Raw genomic sequence first — 24,435 nt, forward strand, 5'->3', positions numbered from 1 at the left:
GGCCTCACCTGTCAGTGACTCATGTATCTGCTTCCGCCCCTGCTTCTCGACTTGGAGCCGTTGGATAAAAATCTGACGTGTCCAAGAAAAAAAATGCGGAGCCCTCCTGTCGGTGTCCTCCAAATAAATCAAATTCCGGCCTCTTCCCCGTTCCCGGTTAGCATTTCGTTCTCCCGAAGAAATCCAAACCCATGCTTCCTCCTTTCTCATCCTCATCGCGCGCCTCCCTCAAATCCAACCTGCTAGGATAGTGACAGCCTGTTTGGCAAGAGAAGGGAGGAGGAATGGGAGTTGATGGTGGGATTGGTCATAGGAGTTATATTTTTAGTCCCCATCTATTGTTTGGTTTCATATCGAATTCCCTTCAAGTCTCACAAATTAACATGCCTCCCCAGGTAAGAGATTGGTGGGAATTAGACCTCTTAATTCTCCATCCCAAACCCCTTCGAATTCCCAAATCTTCCAACCAAACTAAAGGTTTAAACTCCTAAATATCATAAACTCTCATTCCCCATAGCAACTCCCTCCAACCAAACAGCCCGGGTTTTCACAATTCCCCAATCGAGCAATGGCGGAGTCCGGCGGGTCCGAGGAATTCCTCAAGCTCTACATCCATGGCGTCCTCGCCGACGGCACCACCACCTCGGATTACCGTCTCCTTCCAGCATGGGAGTTTTCCTCTTCCGAGCGCGTGGTGGCGGCATCCACTTCAACAACCTCCCGGCCATCGCCGGCCGATGAAGGCGAGCCCACTGGATGGGAAGGGCCTAAGTTGGAGGTGGAGAAGCTGGCATCGTCCACCGATGTTGATGCAGGTGAATCCTCTCAACCCCAACAGCCCGCAAGTGTTTGTGTACAGGAGATGGTAATCACGATGGTGAGCGCCGATGACTGCGTATACTCTCTCTTGCCCATGGTGCCGATCGCACTGAGTGATCCAGGAACAGCATTGCCCGATGCCAATTCTTACTTCTCTATAAGCATCTATCCTGTTGAAGGGCGCTGTGTCCTCAAACACTATCAGAACCGAGGTATGATATTCTAAGCATGATTGAGATATTTCTGTTATGTCATTCTTAAATGTTCAGAAAATTCATTTCCTACCGGATGAGAGGTGGTGGATCCATAGGGGTTTAGAACAAATCACTGTTGTTGACTTGTCGTCTTGTTGCTTAGTATTTGAATTTAGTGGTCATTCAATTTGAACCTGAATTTGATTATTGCGATGGGCATATGCAAAATTGGGCGACTAGAACCGAGGTATGATAGTCTAAGCATGATTGAGATTTTTTTCTGTTATGCGTCAGCAAAAATACTTTTTCTGTTATGCCATTCTTAAATGTTCAGAAAAATCATTTCCTACCGGATGAGAGGTGGTGGATCCATTGGGGTTTAGTACAAATCACTGTTATCGTCTTTTTGCCTAGTGTTTTTTAATTTAATGGTCATTCAAACTGAACAGGATTTTGGTTATTGCAATGGGCATATGGCGACTGGCATCAGTAACATGTATTTTATTTTACCTATGTAGGTTCAGAGAAACAGTGGGTATCTACTAGCATCTATTATTTGGCCTTGAATTCACTTGAGGATGATTTGGGAGAAGACCCAATTGAATTGGATTCTCCCGAGGATGCTTTGGGGAAAGACCCGATTGAATTACATGGTCAGATATCTATGGAGATACACATGCCACCTTTGATGATGAAATTCCAAAAGGACTACCGCTGTGAAAAGCAAATAGGTAATGCCGTTACATTCACATCTTATTGATATATGAGTTTTAATAGTTAAAGTTTATGTCTAAAATACTTCTACATTCTAGGAAAAGGATCGGAAGGAAGGGTCTACAAATGCACTTCACGTTTTAGTCCTCATTGTTTTGCTATTAAAGAAGTTGAGTCAAGTGAGCTAACGATGGCATCTACACACTGTGAACCAACGTACCTTCTTTCTCTTGCTTCAGTTTTATGTTTCATTTAGTTTGTAACAAGCAACATAGATCGGCAGATTTTGTATCAATGAATCAATCCATGGAGGCTTTATTGATATTCCCTGATCTTGCTTTTATTTGACGCAATCCTTTTGCGCAATTCTCATTTAAAAAAAAATACTTCATCCGTCCTAAAATGTAAACACTTTTGAAGGTTTTATGGGGATGGTTGTGATTGAGTAAGATGAGAAAAATAGATAGAGGAACTAAATGGTGGATGGTTGTGATTGGCTCAATAAGAGGGTAGGCAAAATAGTGCTATATTTTTGGGACAAAATTTGATCGCTTGTTCAAGGTTGAATTTTAAGTTTAGAATATAACCTTTTTATATACGTCTGGAAATAAATGCCTATCAAGGTTGAATTCTAGACTCTTAGCAAGAGGAGGCCGAATGACCTTATTCCTATATGCTGTTGCGGCCAAATATGTGAAATATTTCCTTTCTCAAGTTGTAATGTTTGCTCTTAAAAGAATGCCATTTTAATTATGCTTTTTATATGTGACATGCAGTGATGTCAGCACTCTTGCACTTCTGGATCATGTAAATATTGTAGATCTCTATTCGGCATGGATTGAGAAAAAGAAGTCCTTTGGCTCTGTGACCAATGTGATATATATTTGTATGAAGGAATGCGCCAGGTACTATTCTGAAATTGGAAAGGAATTCCTCAAATTGTATCATGAATGTTGTTTTAGTATAATAGTTTACATTGTTGACCAGGTCCCTTTCAGAATACCTTAATAAACGACAAGAGCTCGGGTTGCAGAATGAGCATAATATGTTTGCACAGTTAATTGATTCCCTTATCTTCATGCACCGGCATGGCATCGTGCATCGAGATGTGAAGCCGGGAAACATCCTCTTAGAAGAAAACTTTACAGTAAAATTGGCTGATTTTGGAATAGGTATGAACCATCACCTCCATATGTTTAATATCATTCAAGTTACTACAGATGCTGATAATTCTGTTTTCTCTTTTAGCCAAAAAAAAAAAAAACAGCCACCATATATCATTGACTTTCATGGGGGTTGGTATGGCAGTCTGCCCTACCGGGCCCCAGAGCTTGTAAACTCTTACGATCGTCACAATGAAAAGGTAGTGTAGCCTTACTGTATTATTGTATTAATTGGATGCGGAGTTGTTTTTAATTTTGAAAGTTGCATCAATCTTGTAGGTTGATATTTTCTCCATTGGAATGGTATATTTTGAATTACTCATGCCTGGTAAAAGAGAGAGGAAGAGAAAATTGAACAAGCTTAGTGAGACAATCAGGAGGAAAAAGCAGGAATACGATCAGCTTGATATAGAATTTGATTTGGATAGTGCTCTGGAGGGAACTGACGTGCTTACGGACTGGAAGGGCGATTACAACCTGCTAAAGAAAATGACAAGTCCAAATGCATGGGAACGACTTTCAGCGGTAGAAATTAAGGTACTCACTTCTTTGCATTTACTCGTCAATTTTGACCAATGCAGACATATTTAGGCAATCATTTTTTGACAAAAGAATGACCAAAACACCCCCTTAGAACAACATATTGTTAAAAGAAGTTCTTGGTGCAACATTTGACAGCCACTGAATCATTAGGTTCTTCTCTAGAGTCTAGACAGCAGTTGAAATTTTGATTGCAGCCAACATTACTCAAGATCCTATACTTCACTGGACAACCAAAGGGCAAGATGAGAAATTTTGCATTGAAAATAGTGTGGTGACAAGTATTTGTGGAAGTGTCGAGTGTATGTATGCAAACGGAGGAAGTATAGCATTTAATTTTGTTATATCTTCTCAGGAACATTTTCGAGCCACAAGGAAGGGTAGCGAAGAGCTTCTCAAAAGAAGAAATAACCAAATATGGTAGATATTATAGCATACAACCATGTGGATATATACTGTAAAGGAAGTGGTGCCGTCGAAAGTCTGTGGATATTATAGGAAGAGCATAGCTATGTCTGTACCTCTCTACGAATTTTCTAGCACTACAAACTGTCCTTCCCGTTTTTCATTTGGTCATTTGGGTAAGGAACAAATGTAAGTATACATAAAGGTCAGTTTTGCAGAATTGCAGTACATCATTTCCTCTTGTTGGTTACTAGTACTGTTACTCCCTCCGTTTCAAAATGTTTAACACCATTGACTTTTTAGCACATGTTTGACCGTTCGTCTTATTTAAAAAAATTTATGAAATATGTAAAACTATATGTGTACATGAAAGTATATTTAACAATGAATCAAATGATATGAAAAGAATAAATAGTTACTTAAATATTTTGAATAAGACGAATGGTTAAACACGTACTAAAAAATCAATGGTGTCAAACATTTTGAAATGGAGGGAGTACTTCTCAAGGAAGTTCTTCGTAGTGGAGTCAACAAGGCTTATGGGATTTTTGGAGGAATACTCTGTTCACCCCGTTTTTTCTTTCCTTTCTGCCGTTTGGGCCGAGGAAACCGGTCGTACGAAAACCAAACCAAAGTTTCCTTGATAACGATTTGTTCACGTGAAAAAATCCAGCTGCCTCGAGCTCCTTTTCCGTTTCTTTCCCATAAGATCATCGAGGCAATCAAGGAACCACGCGACCATCAGAGCAACAACAGTCTCAGAAGGGGAAAAAAAGATCAGATGAAGAGACCAGGGGAAAGGAGGAGCTCAACGCGAGTACGCTGGCTGCTGGAGCTCGCGGTGGATGGCCACTGAGACACTGACCTTTGACAGCTCGAGCTCATGGCGGCTGCAGCCCTGCAGGCCGCTGGAGCATAGCTGCATAGACCATCACAAATCGCTTCATCTCACGCTGCTGGCTCGTGGTCGATTGGAGAAGAATGGACAGTAGCTGGACGAATAAAGGATGTAAAACACGGGAATAGAAAATATGTAAGATCTATGTTGATTATATTCATGTATTTCTATAATGCTTTACAATTTTGTTTTTAAAAACGTTTCGTAAGTATTTGTCACTAGAGCGAAGTGAGCGTAACCGAACTGGTTAGGTTCCTTGTAACGGAACCAATCCACCCAAATTCAAATCATAGATTTAACACGAGTGTTCATATTTATAGCTAATTATTATTTCAGTAGTAGAGTATTCCTCGACAATAAGGTGTCCATAGTGTCTTCATTAATATCAAGATATGCCGGATAATGAGACGTCTATAGTGACTTCAATATTAAGATATTTTTTTGCGGGGAAAATATTAAGATATGTCGGTACAGAATTTTGGATTTGTATGTATTGTGTTTTTTTTTAAAAAAAAATTATGTATAGAGAAAGCCTTAATAAAAAAAGAAAAAAAAAGCCTATACAGTCACCCAAGCCAGCGTAACAGGCTAGTGCCCTGCCCTCTGACTCATTTGCGCTCGATCTCGTCGTCCCCTCGGCCTCGAAGCGACCCCGTCTCTCGCGAGTTCTCCCGTCGTCTGCGCCGATCTCGCGAGCAGCGGGTGCCGACGTCGTGCTGCTTCCGCCGCATCCTCGCCGGTGAGCACCCACACGCACATCCTCCACCTCCTCCCTCTCTATCCACACCTCTTCTCTTTGCCCCAATCTCATCGTCTCTTCTAGATCTGGAAGCTTTTCACTTTGCCTTAACCTAGTACGTGCTATTAACAGTTTGTTCCTAGAAAAAAAATTGGGTGTTCAACTGAATCCCCATGCCCCAAACGCTAGGTCCGGTCCTGGATCTACCTCCATGCCCTGCGTTCAGGGTAGCTCCCTTCCTGATTCACGATGTTTCAGTGAGCACTGGTGCATTTCGTTTCGTTTTCTTCTAGCACCAAGTTGAGCTGATGGATGATTACATCCCATATGCTTGTTTGCTAATTTCGTGTCCTATATGCATGCTAAAATCCTAACTAACAAGTAAGAGTCGAGCTATTTGGTACATTGGATTCACCCAGATATGGATGCTTATCGGTGAATTAATTAAGAAACCTGTCCATGATTTCAATGTTTGTTCTGTGTATAGTATTCTTCTTAAAGAGAAGTATCAATGTATCATCTAGTAGCCACATTGCTTTTTTATATATATTTTAAATGTGAATGATCTTTTTTCCCCCTCCAGATTTTAGGTCAACTTTCCCAGGATTTGCTAGTCATGGCCAAAGGCAGGATATTCTCTGCCTTGTTAATGGTGTTTCTAGTTTTGGCTCCCCACTGCGAGGCGTTCTATTTGCCAGGCAGTTACATGCACACGTATCGGCAAGGCGAGGAAATATGGGCAAAGGTGAACTCACTCACTTCCATTGAGACTGAACTGCCATTCAGCTACTACAGTCTCCCATACTGCCGTCCCCAAGGTGGGATAAAGAAGAGTGCTGAGAATCTAGGGGAGCTCCTGATGGGTGACCAGATTGACAATTCCCCATACCGGTTTCGTGTGAATGTCAATGAATCACTGTATCTGTGTACCACAAACCCACTTGACGAGGCTGATGTGAAGCTCCTCAAGCAGCGAAGCCGAGACCTCTACCAGGTGAACATGATTCTCGACAATCTTCCTGTGAGGAGATTTACTGAACAGAATGGAGTGACCATTCAGTGGACAGGCTATCCAGTTGGTTATACCCCGGAAGGAAGCAATGAGGTCTACATCATTAATCACCTGAAATTTAAGGTCTTGGTCCATAGGTACGAAGGAGGTAAAGTCAAGGTAGTTGGAACTGGGGAAGGAATGGAAGTGATCTCAGAGACGGAGACAGATGCCAAGTCTGGCTATGAGATTGTGGGATTTGAGGTTGTCCCATGCAGCGTGAAGCGTGATCTTGAAGCTATGTCAAAGCTTAAGATGTATGAAAAAGTTGATCCTACAAGCTGCCCTGTGGAGATGGAGAAATCTCAATTGATTAGGGAAAAAGAGCAGATTACTTTTACGTATGAGGTTGAATTTGTAAACAGTGATATCAGATGGCCATCACGGTGGGATGCATACCTGAAGATGGAGGGTGCTAAAATTCACTGGTTCTCAATCATGAACTCATTGATGGTAATACTATTTTTGGCTGGAATTGTGTTTGTCATATTCTTGCGGACGGTGAGGAGAGACTTGACTAGATATGAGGAATTGGATAAGGAGGCCCAAGCTCAGATGAATGAGGAGCTCTCCGGGTGGAAGCTTGTTGTTGGTGATGTCTTCAGAGAACCAACATCATCAAAGCTTCTCTGCGTCATGATTGGTGATGGGGTTCAAATTCTGGGTATGGCAATTGTTACCATCTTCTTTGCTGCCTTTGGGTTCATGTCTCCTGCATCAAGAGGAATGCTTCTCACAGGGATGATATTTCTTTATATGTTGCTTGGAATTGTGGCTGGATATGCTGCCGTTAGGCTCTGGAGGACTTTAAAAGGAACTTCTGAGGGATGGAGATCTGTTTCCTGGTCAACAGCCTGTTTCTTCCCTGGTATTGTCTTTGTTGTCCTCACTGTGTTAAATTTCATGCTGTGGTCAAGGAATAGTACAGGAGCTCTTCCCATCTCACTCTTCTTCACACTTCTGTCCTTGTGGTTCTGCATCTCTGTGCCACTTACCCTCCTCGGTGGTTTCTTTGGCACAAGGGCTGAGCCAATAGAATTCCCAGTTCGAACCAATCAAATACCAAGAGAAATCCCTGCAAAAAATTACTCTTGGCTCCTTGTGCTTGGTGCTGGGACTCTGCCTTTTGGAACACTATTCATTGAGTTGTTCTTTATTCTTTCAAGTATTTGGCTCGGAAGGTTCTACTATGTGTTTGGGTTCCTCCTTGTTGTCCTCCTCTTGCTGGTTGTGGTCTGTGCTGAGGTATCTGTTGTTCTTACCTACATGCATCTTTGTGCGGAAGATTGGCGTTGGTGGTGGAAAGCTTTCTTTGCCTCTGGAGCAGTAGCGCTTTATGTGTTCCTGTACTCTATCAACTACTTGGTGTTTGATCTCAGAAGCTTGAGTGGCCCAGTTTCTGCTACGCTCTACATTGGATATGCTTTCGTTGTCTCTCTTGCAATTATGCTGGCTACTGGGACTGTTGGGTTCCTGACATCATTCTCTTTCATCCACTACCTTTTCTCATCAGTTAAGATTGATTGAAGACCATACCTTACAAATCTCCAAGGATGACTGTACACTGAATCACTCTAAAGCGGCAATGATTTGATCATGGCATCTGAAGGCCCTTTACACAATTGTGATGTCTTCCTTATGTAGCTAATTACCGGGACTATTGTACCACGATGAATATGGTGATAGTAATGTACCAGCATATATGCTTTTAAGCTTGCATTCATCATCTTTTATTTGTTAAAATTTTGTTGATTGTGCAAATGCTTTCTGAAAAGACCATGAATTTTACTTAGCATATCAGTGGTACATTATGGAGTGATTGCTTTGTTACGTAAGTTGACTTTGCAATCAACCAGTTATTATCTTGAGGTATAACATCTTGTCCTGGCTTGTTTTTTCTTGTAACTTACCTCCTTTTGGCAAGATTCCATACAGCACTACTACTAGTTTTACTTTGATTATAATGTATGATAGTTCACTTCATACACATTTTTTACCTGAACCATTTATTGCCAGAAGTGAGCTGTAATCATTTTATTTCGGCATATGCACATGTGTTTCTAGTCTTTTATTTCAGTCTTCTTTAGATTTATATCTGTTCAGTGCCTTATCCGATTTCTGTAATTTCTGAATTCTGTAACAGATAGTTCATATACTTTGAACCGTGCTTTATTGGATAACTTCACATGTGCCACCATTATTTTGAGGTTTCTTAACTACACTGTCACGTAATGTAGTAATGTACTACGCATGTAGCTACACTTGCAACATGAGGTATATATATACTGTTATACATATACTGTTATACAGGCATTACCAGTACCACAGCTATTTCTGCACATAAATCCAGAATATGTCCTTCTGATTGTTGCTGTAAGGCATTAGTTGCGAGTGTGTTTCTGCTTACCTGTGAAAATTACAGGGTGCAAGCTCTGCTTGTTAGCCTGCATCATGCAAGGTGAACAAGTCCTTCAAATGCTACATTGTTTGGTAGCTTTGAACAATACTTCACACAGAACCCAGTATCCATGTATGGTTGATGGTTCCATGTTGACGTATCTATTCTCCGGTGAAATGTGTTGTTAGGCAACTTGAGCATTTTCATCATTAGGAACTTCTGACCACTCCTCTTATGGCAGTTGGAACTTCAGTTTAGATGGTGCTTTATTCAGTGCTCAGTTGTCTTCTTGGGTTAATGACATAACAAGATGTCGATTGTTTTTCTTTGGGGGGTCCGGAAGCAAGTCTCATTCTTTGCTGTTGTGGTTTTGTTCATTATTCTTCCCCTTGGTGTTCGGCTGTTATTCTCAGTCACAACAGTCATGGCATACAAAATGTACCAGCAAAGGCTGATGTCGATGTGGGTTGCTTTAAGTATTCAGCCTTTACCTCCCCCATCCACATAATCTTCTACTGTTCTACAGCTCTACTCTACCTACACAGACTTGATCTCTGCAGCTTCAGAACATTACTACTTAAAGAGGAAACTGCATACTGCTTGTGGTGTTTGTACCTTTGAGTGGTTTATCATATATCGAAACAGTATTCTTGTATGGCAAACTGGCATGTGCTTTGTATCTTGCTCCTGATGCACACCATTAGCCTTTTCTGACAATTGCGATATGCGCTAATTCAAAACTGAAAGGTAGTATACACATGCAGGTAGTGTTTTCTTGAAGAAACGTGTCCCTTTCCATGCTCATGCAATCCATCTGATTTTTTTTTCTTAAGTCCATGTTTATATTTTGTAGGCATGTTTGCAATGTTTCAGCTATGTTTTCTGACTTTTTAATACTATTATGTTTTGTTTTCTCTGGGCATTTGTGAGCAGCCTTTGTTGGAACACTTGACGGATATTCAATATTATAGAGCTATTCGATTACAGTCCTTATGTTTTATCCCCTGATATCATACTGTTGAATGCTAGGTGGCTGCTACTTGTTATGCTGCTTCTGTTACTCTGAAGCTTGCAATTGTAACGAATTAATGCCATTGAGCAATTTTCTTGATAAACATGTGTCTACATGAGTTCAAAAGTTGCTGTCAACCTATCCGCTGTGCATAACTGCATACTCGTTTTCTGTATTCTGAAGGTTATAACCAGGTCACAGTTTTTCTGGTAGTCGCCACATGTTCTGACGTCTGTGACATAGTTCGCTGTTTCTAGTGAGCTGTAAAAGTAGAGCCATACGCTGCTTCAAACCCCTATTCCTTGAAGAAATTATGCAGCGTTCAGATATGGCTGCATGTATTCTTGTTCCCTGTTCATGGTATGCTTATGATATCATGATGTCTGCACTCCATTTTGTGGATGATATACTTGCACTCTTTCTGTTGCATTCTTTTGTGAGAAATATGTACATCTGCAGCATGTTGTGCTCGCATCTTCTTCCCTGGTGCTACATTTGCATTTTCTGTTTATTGTTGGATCAATTAGAGTAAAACATCAAACTGCTACCTCTGGCCTTGACACACGGATCTCCCAACTTGCTAGATGAATAAAGCAGAAGTTTATGTCACCCAGTTTGAAAGAGCTGAGTGGCTGATGGATTATTTGTTTTGCGATAATATTTCAGCGTATAAATGAATAAATTAATTACGAGTAATATAAAGTTGAAAATTTTGTTTTAGAAAAGTTTCTAAGCAGTTTATATATATAAAGTTATTGCAAGAAAATGCTTAGGAAATGTAACCGCAAAAGGTGTTTAGAATTATCCATCATATCAATTAACTCCATAGGAAGAACTATAAGTTCATTTGTGATCAGCAAAATCAGATGCATACAGTGGTGGACACCTGAAAAAACACAGTATATGACAACTTGACAGGTAGCAACATAGTTTAACTGGAATTGTAACAAACTGCATTGGTGATTTGGTGAGTGCTTGTAATGCTAGGTTCTCAACCTCTCTCCATCGTATTCCATGTGCACGCTTTTCAAACTGCTAAACGGTGTGTTTTTTTTAAAAAGTTTTTATACGAAAGTTGCTTAAAAAATCATATTGATTCATCTTTTTTAAAAAAATTATAGTTGATACTCTCACCGTCCCATAATATAAGAACCTAAGATTGGATGGGATAGTTCCTAGTAGGAAATATCCCATGTAGTCCTAAGTTCTTATATTATGGGACGGAGGGAGTACTTAATTAATCACGCTCTAATGGACCGCTCCGTTTTCGGTGCGCACGGATGATTCCGAACACAGCCGTAACCTGCTCCGGTTTTATATTTGCGTGGTGAGGCAACTACCCACGACTTTTTTTTTTTTGCCGGACCTTGAAAAGTGGAGGCACGATGATACAGGGGAAAGAGATGGATGGATGGATTGGGGCCGTGGAGAACAGCGAGGAGGAAGGGGACGACGCCGTGCAAAGCCCATATCCTGGCCTTTCCAGTGGATGGGCCACTGGGACGGGATCGAACGAATCGAACGGTTCCCCTTCTCCGCCGGCCGGCGGCGGGCGTACGTCCTCCGGCGACCACCGCCGCCCCGCCGCGACAGGATGAAACCCGATGTACATGCTCGTATTCCGCAGTATCGTCATCCCATCCGGGGACTCGCCCCGCACCCCCGAGGGAGAGCGACCGCGCCGCCGCCTCACCGACCGCCCGTCACGTATGGCCGGAGCCAGATCGCGAGCGGGTGGCTCAATTCTCTGATTGCTCCGGCTATCCGGCGTGCCGCGCGACGGCGTCCTTCTCTCGGCTGTACGGGGACGCCCTCCGTCTCCGCCGCTATGACTTGCTGACTTTGCGGGGGGCAGACGCGCGCATGGCACCAGCGGGCGCACGACGGTGACGGCGGAGCACAGCAGCTTCAGCAGCTGCAACTGCCAAGTAACTAAAGCTGTCGTAAGTTGAAAACTTTCAAACATAAACTATATACTCTTGTAATATAATTTTATTATAACTAACATTATAGCTACAATGCAACTATACGGCTTCATCTGTTGGCTTATGCATATGCATAACCGAAGCGCCTATTACTAACTTAAAAATAATTTGTGAATAAATATTTTATATACGTGCCAATCGATAAGCAAATACGGTAAAATAAACTACGATGAAAAACCACAAAATCAACACCAAAATTAAATTTTAAATTTTAGCTTATAAACATATGCGAAACGATGAGATAGATAGTGTAATTAGATGTAGTTACACTATAAATATATTATACATTTGAAAGTATATTAACCAAACAACTTATGACAGTTTTTTCAGTAATTCTCTCTCTTTTTTTCAGCAAGCAAGCACACGTATACTTAAGCTAGCTGAATCTCCGGAGTCCCGGACCGTTTCAGATAGTGCACTCTCTTCTGCGTACCACTACTGTACCAACAGTGGCATCCGAGCTGATGTGAGAATTCCTGATGGTGAATTGGTGATGGCCACAGCTGCCGGCCCCCACCAGCAGAGCAGAGCAACCACCTGACGTCATGCGTACCAGTCGGACCACCAACCAATCCAATAGCCATCAGATTGCACTGCAGAGTGAGTGCTGGTTTATCAAGGATGATTTTGTCATCAGGAAAGCTTTCTTTATATAAAGGACGGGCATGTAGCTACAAAGTATTAGCTCTCTTAACACTAGGCTGAACTGCCCAGAGAAGAAGAGAGTGACAAGCAAGATCGAAGATCGAATCAAGCTACCGCCATGGGAGGAGCAGGGGAAGGCGACGGCCAGACGGAGCCGCTCCTCGAGAAGCTCTCGAATTCCTCGTCGTCGGAGATTGACAAGAGAACAGGTCAGGCCTAATCATCAGCTAATCCTTCGCAAGATTGCTCTTTCATTTTTTTTTTGTTTGCTTAAATACCTGCATCGAGATCATCCGTCACAAGGTTTCCAATCTTCCAGCTCTGACTTCTGAACTGTTTGTGCTGTGATGATCTTCCTGACTTCTGAATTGTCTGCGTTGTGATGATCTTCCTGTGTAGCTGATCTTAGTTAGCACCAGCTACAGCTAGCTAGTAAATTTTTCCCCGTTTGAACGATCTATATTGCTGGATTACATATATCCCTACATTAGAAAAACACGGCCAAGGTCGCATATATCCGGTTAGATGTAGATGCTTCGTTAAAAAAAAAACCTTCTCTAAAACAATATATATAAAAAAAGAGAAAAACATGGCCAGTCCTCGGAAAAAATAACAAGGCCCAGTTACTGTGGTGATAACAACAGAGACGGCATATCACTGTACACATTAATTTCTGATTATGTTTCAACGTGGCTCGTACAAATTAATTAAGGTGCGTAGTCACATTGCTGTGATTGCCCGTCAGGTCACTGTCTCGTAACAATTAACCACTACGATGGACTGCAATTGCGTGGGATAGATTTGTTTAAAAGTTTGCAAGATCAACAAGAAAACCTCTAGCATCTAATAGTTAATATTTTTTTAGGATATCATAAACATCTGAAATGACAACGGGAAATAGCTCAAAGCAAAATACGACTTTTTTTTCAATATAATGGAAGCAAATTACGACATGAAGAAAACAATTCAATTGTGAGCCTTATCAGATAGTTACATTGGTATGAAAATTTTAAAAAGAAAATAACTTAACCGGCAAGGACACGTCTGTCCCCAAGACTTTTTACTAAGAAGAGAAAACCTTAACCAAAACGACCGAGAAAAGCTACGAAACCTTAGCCCCCACACAAGGACTCCCCCATGGATTGATTCTTAACGTGTGCTTTGATATGGTTAACTCTAACTTTATAGATACACAATCAGAGTTGCGCGTTGGGCCTTTTTTAACGCCGATCATTCATCTTTGCACGAACAAATTATCTTACCGTGTTACATATTAATGTCTGAGTTCTTAGAAAACACTAATCCAGTCCATGTATATATGAACAAGCATATCAAGTTATGAGCAGCCGCCCAACACCTCATATGCTTGCACATAGGACACGAGAAACTGATCAATTGGAAGGTAAAGACGTCTTGGATCATGCGTGCGCTCTGTGAGGGACCATGAGTACTCGAACAATACATACAAAGTGAAAACTTTTAGCTAGAAAAAAAGAGTCATATCCAGCAGAGATATACCCATATGTGCCAAATATAATAGCAGGTCACGCTATATGAACAAGAGGTCCAGCTCCAGTCATCATGAGTCATGAATTGCATATGCGAGAGGCTATAATTGATGGGCGGGTGCTTGCAGGAACGGCATGGACGGCGACGGCGCACATCATAACGGCGGTGATCGGCTCCGGCGTGCTGTCGCTGGCGTGGAGCGTGGCGCAGCTCGGCTGGGTCGGAGGACCGGCGGCCATGGTGCTCTTCGCCGGAGTGACCCTAGTCCAGTCCTCCCTGCTCGCCGACTGCTACATTTTTCATGACCCGGACAACGGCGTCGTCAGGAACAGGTCCTACGTGGACGCTGTGAGGTTTTACCTAGGTGATCATCTCCCCCAATTTTTTTTTCCAAATTCTAGATTCTAGATTTTTTTGTTTGCACGTTTTTCAAGCTACTAAACGATATGTTTTAATTTTCTATATAATTTTTTTCATGAAATACTTTTCTATAAACAAGTTTTCAACTTTGGAATGATTAATTGATTCGTTTAGTTATACTCAAATGGCTATCGTAAAGATTATATTATCCGTTGATTTCCGCTATCTCAAAAAGGACCATGGTTTTACTGTTTGCACGCACATGAAGTAGAATCGGTTGATATCATACAGTACAGTAGGTGGTATACTATATGGCACACTGACAACAATTGTGTTTAGTAAAGAACATTAGAGAAAAATAATAGAAATGCAATCGTCAGAAGTTGCGATTATTGTCAATAAAATTAATGCTGTCTCTTTGCCTCACAAGGGGAAGTCGATGTACAAGTGCGTACGGGTAGATAGGACGAACCGAAAAAGAAATTGATCGATGATACACGGTTCATCGACCGATCTGTACTTTATTAATAGTTAAAATTATCAAATTGTGCCATTTTATGCTAATGACTTAATTAATGCCACTACTGACGGTGGATGGCACGAACGGTGGCTGCAGGTGAGAAGAGCCAGTGGTTCTGTGGCTTTTTCCTCAACATCAACTTTTTCGGGAGTGGGGTGGTGTACACACTCACCTCGGCCACCAGCATGAGGCAAGTTCATTTTTCATGTGAAACTAGCATCTTGAACACGCGACTGTTACCTCTCTATCTACTAAATATTATATGCTATTTATGTTAATAGACGTAAATGTTTAATAACAATTAATAATAAATATGTTTTTAACATATTTTTTAAGTAGTGCAACTATAACATTAATTATAACATTAATGGATTTATATATCTTAATTTGTCATTAAGAATATTATCGTAACAACGAATAATTTATCATATATTACCACCGCCATTACCTCCTACAATATCTAAATGCGCCATTTGTAGTAATAATGTAAATAGCCACATCTGTTACGTGTTGCAATTCTGTCATCACCAGTTGATAAGTATCTATACATGTTTTTATCATAAATCTTATAATCATATGGTTTAAATCAACTTTAAAAAAATATTATGTCCTCCATATCACATGATTTTTTAATTTAAGATGTGGTGATGTAATTGATAGTATTAGATTATTTAGCTATTCATATTTTCACAGATACTTGTTATTGTTGATATAATAGAATTACTGTTGAATACTCATAGGTGATTTTTTAAAAAGATAATTTTGAAGGTATTTTTCACTCTCATATCTTTGTTACCACATATTTTATCGGATGTGCTTGAAGGGTCTAGAACATCCCTTGACACTATTTGCTTTTTTGACTGATTTTTCTCTATTTTGATCCAACGGTTCTCTTCATTTAAATCGTGCATCCAACGGTTCATATTTATTTGTTGATGTGGCTCATTCTAGTGGGATGTTGATATCCCCTTTTCACTAATGTACATATGATCTCTCTCGCTTTCTGTCATTCTGTGCCTTGCGTGGCAAACATCTAACCACGGCTTTATTAGTTGTAATGCAGTCGTAAGATGAGGAAAAGATTTTAACTAACATGATTAGATAAAATTTATTTTATCTACTACCTTCTGCCGTTTTAAAATATAGCAATATAAAACTGAATAAAATATATCTCAATTTAATGAATGTGGACAAGGAGCTGTCCAAATACGTTTGAGACGGAGTAGGCACTGAATGGTGATGCTGTCGTTGTCCTTTAATAATCTCGGTAGAAGGTATAGTAGCTAGATCACTGTTCAGTGGTAATATACAGTCGCAATCAATGATTATTTAATTGATGGTGAGGGAGTGTGCTAATACCTAACATAGATAAAGGTCCTTTTCAAATGGACCTCGCGTCGCGTGTGCACCGAATTTCTAGTACGGGCAATGTTGCATTTGTAGTTTTTTTTGCCTTCTTTTCTTAATCAGAACACACAACTAAGGTCTCTTTTAATTTGAAGAAAAAACATAAAAAATGTATAGGATTTTTTTTCCTATAGATATCTTTGTTTAGAGAAGGGTATTTTTACCCGGCCTCTACATCCAACTGGATATATACAGCCATTGAAATAAACCAAACAACCCAATCTGAAATCTGTTCCTATGGAGATTTGAACTCAGAACCTTAGGGTACTACTCAGGTCACTGCAACCACTAGGCTACATGCGCTATTCTAGTTAGCAATGAACTCGGACATTTTCTATGGGTTTTGCAGGGCAATTCAAAAGGCGAACTGCTACCACCGGGAAGGGCACGACGCGCCGTGCTCCGTCAGCGGAGATGGCTACTACATGCTCATGTTCGGGCTCGCGCAGGTGGTGCTCTCGCAGATACCGGGCTTCCATGACATGGCGTGGCTCTCCGTCCTGTCGGCGGCCATGTCCTTCACCTACTCCCTCATCGGCTTCGGCCTCGGCGTCGCCAAAGTCATAAGTACACACGCATTTAACAGTATTCATTAATGCTAGTAGCTCTCACTTTCATTACAACTGATGCGAAATGGTACGATATTGGGAATGTGGATTTTCATCCTTCGGCAGGATATCCCTTTATTGTTTGCATGTCATCTAAATAGTTATTAAAAAATTTGAAAAAAATTTGATAATATAGATTAATATGAAATATATTACCCCACAAACATAAAAGATCAAATTCAACTTTGTACATGTTGCAACAAAAAGAACAAATTAAACTGAAAATAGTTATCGTACATTCACAGCTATATTTAATATTTTTGTTATAACTTGTAGAAGTTGAATTTAAACTTGTATATTTATAGAGTAATATCTATGTTACCATTTTTTTAAAAAAAATTTAGTGACTATTTAGGTGGCATGGACGAAACGAAAAGATATCCCCTCAAGGGATAAATATCGGATAATGCACTACTCCAACGTACGTACAGTACAGCTAACAACGCGATCGAATGTGGCTTAATTCGTTTTTTTGTTCAGCTAATGGAGTGATCAAGGGAGGAATCGGGGGGATCGCCATGGTGTCCGCGACGCAGAAGGTGTGGCGAGTCTCGCAGGCGATCGGGGACATCGCGTTCGCCTACCCCTTCGCGTCGGTTCTGCTGGAAATCGAGGTAATTCGTGCATGCTATGATGCGTATGTGCAATGCGCGACAAGCTAGGCGATCGAACGGCGATGAGCCATGCATTGCATGAGCTGAGCAGCTAGCAATGGCGGGTGTTTGTGGTGAAAGGACACGCTGAGGTCGCCGCCGCCGGAGAGCGAGACGATGAGGACGGCGTCGAGGGCGAGCATCGCGGTGACCACCTTCTTCTACCTCTGCTGCGGGTGCTTCGGCTACGCGGCCTTCGGCGACGCCACGCCCGGTAACCTCCTCACCGGCTTCGGCTTCTACGAGCCCTACTGGCTCATCGACTTCGCCAACCTCTGCGTCGCCGTCCACCTCCTCGGCGGCTATCAGGCAAGAACAGGGTTTGAAATTTCGGTTCGAAATTTCACCCCCCACTGAAATGCTCATATCTCGCCTGAAACTTTAGATTTTTTTTGCAAATTTTTATGAATTTAGTCAAATTTTATTTAAATCCATTTAAAATCAGTCAAAAATTCAAAAAATTCCGTACGAAAGAACCGACTCCCCCCCCCCTCCAGCAGAAACCCTAGTTTCAAAATTTGAAACCCTGGGCAAGAAGTGCCACTCCACATGTCCTCTCCTCGAGACCCTCCGACTCTGATACCATATTGAGTTGTATGAACCGATCAATTCATTTCAAAAACTTAAACCGATGAGAAAAGACAGAACAATTCACACGTACGCATGCAGGTGTACTCGCAGCCGGTGTTCGCGGCGGTGGAGCGGCGGATGGGCGGCGCGGGGGCGGGCGTGGTGGAGGTGGCGGTGCCGGCGGCGGTGGCGTGGCCGTCGCGGTGGCGGCGCGGCTGCCGCGTGAACGTGTACAGGCTGTGCTTCCGGACGGCGTACGTGGCGGCGACGACGGCGCTGGCCGTGTGGTTCCCCTACTTCAACCAGGTGGTCGGGCTGCTCGGCGCCTTCACCTTCTGGCCGCTGTCCATCCACTTCCCCGTCGAGATGTACCTCGTGCAGAAGAAGGTGGCGCCGTGGACGCCGCGGTGGCTCGCCGTCCGCGCCTTCAGCGCCGCCTGCCTCGCCACCGGCGCCTTCGCCTCCGTCGGCTCAGCCGTCGGTGTGTTCTCCTCCAAGACCAGCTAATAATTGAAATGCATCAGCTCGATCAGCAAATGAATCGAAGAAAGATGGTCTGTAAATAGCAAAGGAAGTGTTAATTTGTTCTTGTATGGAGAGAGCATTTATGTACAGATCGGTAAAATGAAATGCGCAAAATGGCACTTCAATCAATGGTCAATAGTGATGTTGATCTGCCTCTAAAAAAATTCAATGGTCTGGATACAGCCATACAGGATACACATACCTGTAACTGAAGTGCAGCAGCATCTTCAGGCTTTAGCCAAAGAGGACTTTTGACTCGAAAAATGGAACAAAAAAAACAGGGAGCTGTTGAAGCACCGGTATGGCATTTGCAACATGATTTAGTACTTGATATCACCACAATGAATTAGCCATTTTTATGACAACGGGTTGAAAGCACACTTCACTAAAGAATAATATAATTGGTCGTGAGTGCAGCCGACGGATTACAACATGATATTTTACAATGGCATTTTTACGAATTTCGTTCGGGTGGCCAAAATGTTGAAGACAGAGATTCAGTAAGTACACGGGATTTGAAGCCATTCATTTCAATTAAAAAACTGACGCTTCTTGAGTAATTTTTTTTGGCAGAGAACCAATCGAGCTTTATTAATCTAGGGTATTGGAACCCATTCCAGTTCTAACTCCATCTCACCTGATTCTACATTCTGCAACTTTAGGTGCACTTCCTGTTTTACCTTGCCCGACACAACATTGACAGTGCTATCTTTCACCAGGGCATTGTCTTTGGTCATGAACCACCTTCCAATTTGCATGTCACCAACACGCGAGGGATCTCCAAAGGCCATGACGGCTGTGATCATTGGTTGAAGATCTATCTCCGCTTCCCCCATGATATCATCAGCAGAGAACGTATCATGGTCGTATACTTCCTGAAAATAGAGAGATTATTATGTTATTTGGATTCAGTGAAAAGACAGCTTTTCATATTGGCTGCTTTATATAAGGGTACTTCATTCCATAAATGCTTCCCCTCTCTCCGTCATTTATTTTTATTCAAAAAGAATGCCACGGATGGTATCACGATATCACCTCATTTTATAGGATTTTATATACACCTTACGATTAAAAAAAAAATCGGATATGGAGCCATGGAGACCTGATTTTTCTTGTTAATTCCCTCCTACAAATTTCAAGCATCATTTTTTTAATTTCCTTGCAACCTGTACCGATTAATGTGATTCTAAATTGGAGTGAGATGTATGATATTAGGAAATACCAAAGCTCAATTTATTAGTATTATCTTTATTTATTATATAACTCATGCATTTTTATGTAGAATAATTTATGTATATTTCCATACCAGCCCATTGGTGCAAATAAGTATTTCCCTATGAACTGGTGAGCTAGAACTTTTACTACACTCACATTGAAATATCTTCATCACTTAGTTAGAACTACATTCATCACTTGCAAGATGGTAATAATCAATGTAATCTAGCCAACTATGTATAGCGTTATTTTAGGTTCTAGCATTATGCATGTTGTGTTTAACCGACTTTGTAGTTGATTAATCATGTTTCTTATTGCAACTAATTTCAGGAAAGAAAACTGTGTGATGATATTGCTACTTATTAGTGTACTACACTCTTCCATTAGCAGCTTATGGAACTCAGTGAAATAACTTTGATCAAACTTACAAGTTTAAGAGGTCCATAATTTCGAGGAATTGATATCTTAAGCACCTCATTCCATACTGGGTTCAAGTCACTCGGTTTAACAGTGGTTTGAGCTTTCTGCAATTAGGCCAACAATTGAATGTTTAAAGGAACAAATTAGCATAGCAATCAAAATGGTTTATGAATTTCAAAAGAAAAAGCATACCTGCTCCCCAAGTGTTAGAACAACATATGGATCGCTCGTTAGCATGTCTCTGACGGCCAACTGAATACCTCTTACCACTGTAATGTTCAGCTCTCCAACAAATTCTCTTGTATCGTCCTGTGACCATTTGCAAGGTTAAGGCTGATTGTCTGGATCACTAAAATCATGCAACAATCATTAAATATGCTCCATTTCAATGGCTAACTTGAACCCACAAATAAAATGGTTAGACAAATCTTCACAGCTGTATCATATATGTTTCAGCAGAACAGCTTACAACGACATGCTTCCCTGAAGCGCTAGAGATACTGCTAGTTACACTCTTCACAGCATTGGTCGCATCAAAAGAACCCTTTGATGTAATGCGCAAACTTGGCTTCAAAAAATCTTGTGTCTCATACTTGGCTCTGTGTATCAAAAAATAATATATCACTCTCCATTCTAAATATAAGCATTTCTGCTTGTTCTTCAAAATGTATCAAGACATCCTCCATCCAGATACATTTTGGGAAACACACAGAAATGTTTATATTTTGGAATTGAGGGAGTAATATTATGAATAACTCTGATGAAATTACATATAATTGGATAGATAATTATCAAACCTTATAAATTTAGTCCTATATTCCATAGTTGAATCCATCTTGGGTTTTGGGTGATCTTTTGGAAGAAAAGACTCATAAATGGAATTTGCATATGAGTTTCCACCAATCTCAAGCATGGAATCTATATCACTATCAGACCAATCATCCAGAGTTACTGACAAAACCTGACAAAAAAAAAGAACAGGTGGAAGAATGAAATCAGTAGTGAAAGCTGCAAACATGAATACTGATTGTGTAAGTAATTCTAAGAAGAAATAATGGGAGAAAAGTTTGAAGATACAGTTGCACAACAGGAGGATTTTTTTTCTTATTTTGTAAGAACTAAAACTGACAAAGAAAAGTTCCTGTGGTCCAAATAACCTTTGAAACGTCTGGTCCAAGTGCTCTATGTACATCTCCACACTTTAAGCAAAGAAATACTCCGATATTAGCAGACCTGAAATGCAAAGTAAACATTGTTTACACTCTAAATTTCAGATAGACGACATGGGAAGTCCAAAACAAAGGTCTTCAGCATAACATGCAAATGTCTTTCCATTAGTATGGAAACATTAGAACATAATAGGTATTCATACAAAAAAAGATGCCCTAATCACTGTAATAGAGGCACTTACGCCCATTTGGGATCAGGTGCACCACAATCAGCACATATCCGGTTGTCACTTTTTAACATTAGATCCTTCAATTTTCTTGCTTTGCCTGCCATATAGTAAAAAAAAATAGCTAAAAACTTGTAGACGTTAGGGAAAACAAGAAGAACATAAACATCATTGGCATCATTTAGGGCACTGAATAAACTAAATTTGGTGTGTCATGCTACAGCAAATACATCTTTTCCTATCCTAGTCATGAATAAAGTGAAATCCACCACAGAAGTTTTGCTATTTTGCAGGTTTATCCTCACTATCCATATGTTGTATATCAATACAAATACATACATTCTACGGTTCGCAGATAATGACATACTGTATATAATTTAGTAAGATATCCGCACCTAGAACAGGCTTGTTTGACTTGATGTGTTGATAGTGATTAGTGGTACTCATTTTGGATTTGGAACCTCGGATAGCTCACAACAGCAAATAAACTCTTTGTACCTGCAGAAAGCATAAAAGAAAGAGTCAAGGACCAGGTTCTTTACAAAATAAGAAGGTTAATGTGAATTTCTCCAAGGATATATAACTTAAATTAAAAAAAGAAACATCACAAATCCACATTTCACAATGCACAAAAACAAGTGTTCAGCTGACACGCCTCACCACAAATAAGGACCAATGGATGCCAAATTTAGGAGGCACAGTCCAGTACATGGGTCTGGTTATCAACATTTTGTTGGTCTCGAAGCATATAAGCAGCCTGGTTTTGGGCTTGAACAGAATTGGAAATCATGGATACCCAAAAGAGTTGATCACATTTGGTCGGGATTTATACATTTATGTAATTCAGGAAAAAGAAACACTCCAGCAGAGATGGCTGGAATATTTTGACCAGATTCCGAACCAAACGGCATATGCCACTTGTGGGGGTAAATGTGATCACCAATTGTTTGTTCCGGTCCTATTTCTTCCATGCTACATCGTTGTCACAGTTGCAAGGACGTGTTCGACAAGGGAAAAACAAGAATCACTGCTGCAGTAGTCTCCACTCGACCACCCTAACAGCCCAACCCAACGTCCCATGTGGATCCAGACGTTGTCTGATCTCAGTATCTCACAATCTCTCAGGCCAGCATGTAGATCGGCCTAGATCAGGCAGAATGACAGGCTTGAATACAAAAGGCCAGGGGATTTCAATAGCTGGTTGGTTGATGTCCATAAATTGTACGCTTCCAGCATATAACTCTAATAAATGGGCATTACCCAAGATTCCTCCCAGGTTTCCACACGCATATCCAAAGCTAAGATCTTCATCAATCGTGTCAACCTCCCGATCTCCGAGGCAATGACACCATGGTCGCATTCCAGCTCCGAAATGGAACGAAATGGTCGAAGAACAAATTGAGAATTCAGACATCAAGGCCCCCCCTAGCACCGAGGTGGGTTGTGTCCGTGTTCGTTGGGGACCAATCACGCGTCAAGCCATCAAATCAAACCGGATCAACCACGCATACGACATTCCTTTTCCCGCGCGAATCAACATCAAGACAATAGGAGGCTAACCGCATCCGGGATTCCAAAATCAGCAAAATCACGAACAGCAAAGCGGGGGGAGGAAATGGGTGAGGGGGAGGACCAACCGGATGGATCGCGGCGGGCGGGAGGGCGGGGGGAGGGGTGCCGCCGGCGGCTTCGCGGTGGTGGTGGGGGGGAGTGAGGTCGCCGGCGGCGGTGGAGCGATCGCCCACCGGGCAGTTCGTCGCGCTGGGGGGGCAGAGCCTGGTCGCGGAGAGACGCGGAAATGGAGCACGAGTGCACGACGACGTGAGGACGGAGCGGAATTAGTATTTTGGGGGGGATGGTAACGATATTCTCCTATTCCTATTTCTGTAAGCCCAATTTCCCATGGGCCACCATGGCGGATTGGCGCGTTGGGTGCTTCAGCTTGACCTGACGACGTCGTTGCTGTTTCTTTTCTTCCTTCTCCGGCTTCGTTCGGTGGAAACAGCCCTCGCAACTCTGGCAATGCATATGAGCACGCACATACACCCCCACAAATATGTCCCCTGATACATACTTTAAAAGATACTCCCTCCATTACAAAATATTTGACACCGTTGATTTTTTAGCACATGTTTGACCGTCGTCTTATTCAAAAACTTTTGTGAGATATGTAAAATTATATGCCTACATAAAAATATATTTACCAATGAATCAAATAATAGGAAAATAATTAATAATTACTTAAATTTTTTAATAATACGAACGGTCAAACATGTGATAAAAAGTCAACGACGTCAAACATTTCGAAACGGAGGGAGTAAAAACTATATTAAAAGTTTATCTACATGTACGTAATATACATTGACACTAGAATTTAAACTCTGGTAGGTAGAGTCATACACTCACGACTCCACCATCACATCATTGCTGTTTCCCTTAGCAATGCAATTACGCAATGATTGTTTTTTTAAGCTATGAGTTCTTTTTATCAGCAATTCAAAACTCTAGCTTTCTTCGATTTTCAAGCCATAAACAACTATAGCCAAGCTGCTATAAGTCATTTTGACTTTTTTTTAGTCAAACTTTTTTAATTTTAATAATATTTTTAGGAATATTTAGCAACATTTAAAACACTAAATTAGTTTTATTGGTATAGTATTGAATATATTTAATAATATGTTTATTTTAT

At 41.1% G+C, this 24,435-nt stretch overlaps 4 protein-coding genes across 4 annotated transcripts; 3 read left to right on the forward strand and 1 right to left on the reverse strand.

Moving 5' to 3' along the window:
* The first annotated feature begins 294 nt into the window (after nt 1–294).
* LOC127764482 (serine/threonine-protein kinase KIN82-like) lies at nt 295–4,033 on the forward strand. Its single transcript, XM_052289366.1, has 9 exons — nt 295–394; nt 516–1,031; nt 1,532–1,744; nt 1,826–1,943; nt 2,504–2,632; nt 2,715–2,899; nt 2,976–3,090; nt 3,170–3,427; nt 3,786–4,033. The coding sequence occupies exons 1-7, from the start codon at nt 295–297 to the stop codon at nt 3,062–3,064; spliced, it is 1,350 nt and encodes a 449-aa protein (XP_052145326.1). The 3' UTR covers nt 3,065–3,090; nt 3,170–3,427; nt 3,786–4,033.
* A 1,287-nt stretch (nt 4,034–5,320) lies between these two features.
* Nucleotides 5,321–8,428, forward strand: LOC127763103 (transmembrane 9 superfamily member 12-like). Its single transcript, XM_052287713.1, has 2 exons — nt 5,321–5,472; nt 6,056–8,428. Exon 2 carries the CDS (start codon nt 6,089–6,091, stop codon nt 8,048–8,050), a length of 1,962 nt encoding a protein of 653 aa, XP_052143673.1. The 5' UTR covers nt 5,321–5,472; nt 6,056–6,088; the 3' UTR covers nt 8,051–8,428.
* A 4,112-nt stretch (nt 8,429–12,540) lies between these two features.
* Nucleotides 12,541–19,002, forward strand: LOC127763007 (probable amino acid permease 7). The gene is made up of 7 exons (XM_052287563.1): nt 12,541–12,772; nt 14,200–14,436; nt 15,049–15,142; nt 16,709–16,926; nt 17,448–17,581; nt 17,702–17,929; nt 18,290–19,002. Exons 1-7 carry the CDS (start codon nt 12,682–12,684, stop codon nt 18,695–18,697), a joined length of 1,410 nt encoding a protein of 469 aa, XP_052143523.1. The 5' UTR covers nt 12,541–12,681; the 3' UTR covers nt 18,698–19,002.
* Nucleotides 19,003–19,051: 49 nt separating this feature from the next.
* On the reverse strand, nt 19,052–23,563 carry LOC127763009 (ADP-ribosylation factor GTPase-activating protein AGD12-like). Its single transcript, XM_052287564.1, has 9 exons — nt 23,384–23,563; nt 22,142–22,244; nt 21,762–21,846; nt 21,508–21,583; nt 21,148–21,311; nt 20,820–20,949; nt 20,543–20,659; nt 20,359–20,454; nt 19,052–19,590 (listed from the first exon to the last, which is right to left on the reverse strand). Exons 2-9 carry the CDS (start codon nt 22,191–22,193, stop codon nt 19,312–19,314), a joined length of 999 nt encoding a protein of 332 aa, XP_052143524.1. The 5' UTR covers nt 22,194–22,244; nt 23,384–23,563; the 3' UTR covers nt 19,052–19,311.
* Between the last annotated feature and the right edge of the window lie 872 nt (nt 23,564–24,435).

Source organism: Oryza glaberrima, chromosome 2, assembly GCF_000147395.1.
Source record: "Oryza glaberrima chromosome 2, OglaRS2, whole genome shotgun sequence".
Lineage (NCBI taxonomy): Eukaryota > Viridiplantae > Streptophyta > Magnoliopsida > Poales > Poaceae > Oryza > Oryza glaberrima.

Bases quoted from the DNA above. Each gene is read 5' to 3' on its own strand.
- LOC127763007 (XM_052287563.1), top strand. From the start codon at position 12,682: ATGGGAGGAGCAGGGGAAGGCGACGGCCAGACGGAGCCGCTCCTCGAG. The intron at 16,927-17,447 runs GTACACACGCAT...TTTTTTGTTCAG, and splicing joins CGGCGTCGCCAAAGTCATAA to CTAATGGAGTGATCAAGGGA. The intron at 17,582-17,701 runs GTAATTCGTGCA...TTGTGGTGAAAG, and splicing joins CGGTTCTGCTGGAAATCGAG to GACACGCTGAGGTCGCCGCC.
- LOC127764482 (XM_052289366.1), top strand. From the start codon at position 295: ATGGTGGGATTGGTCATAGGAGTTATATTTTTAGTCCCCATCTATTGT. The intron at 2,633-2,714 runs GTACTATTCTGA...ATTGTTGACCAG, and splicing joins TGTATGAAGGAATGCGCCAG to GTCCCTTTCAGAATACCTTA. The intron at 2,900-2,975 runs GTATGAACCATC...TTTCTCTTTTAG, and splicing joins ATTGGCTGATTTTGGAATAG to CCAAAAAAAAAAAAAACAGC.
- LOC127763103 (XM_052287713.1), top strand. From the start codon at position 6,089: ATGGCCAAAGGCAGGATATTCTCTGCCTTGTTAATGGTGTTTCTAGTT.
- LOC127763009 (XM_052287564.1), bottom strand. From the start codon at position 22,193: ATGAGTACCACTAATCACTATCAACACATCAAGTCAAACAAGCCTGTT. The intron at 21,584-21,761 runs GTAAGTGCCTCT...TTTGCATTTCAG, and splicing joins GCACCTGATCCCAAATGGGC to GTCTGCTAATATCGGAGTAT. The intron at 20,455-20,542 runs GTATGCTTTTTC...GCCTAATTGCAG, and splicing joins TTCTAACACTTGGGGAGCAG to AAAGCTCAAACCACTGTTAA.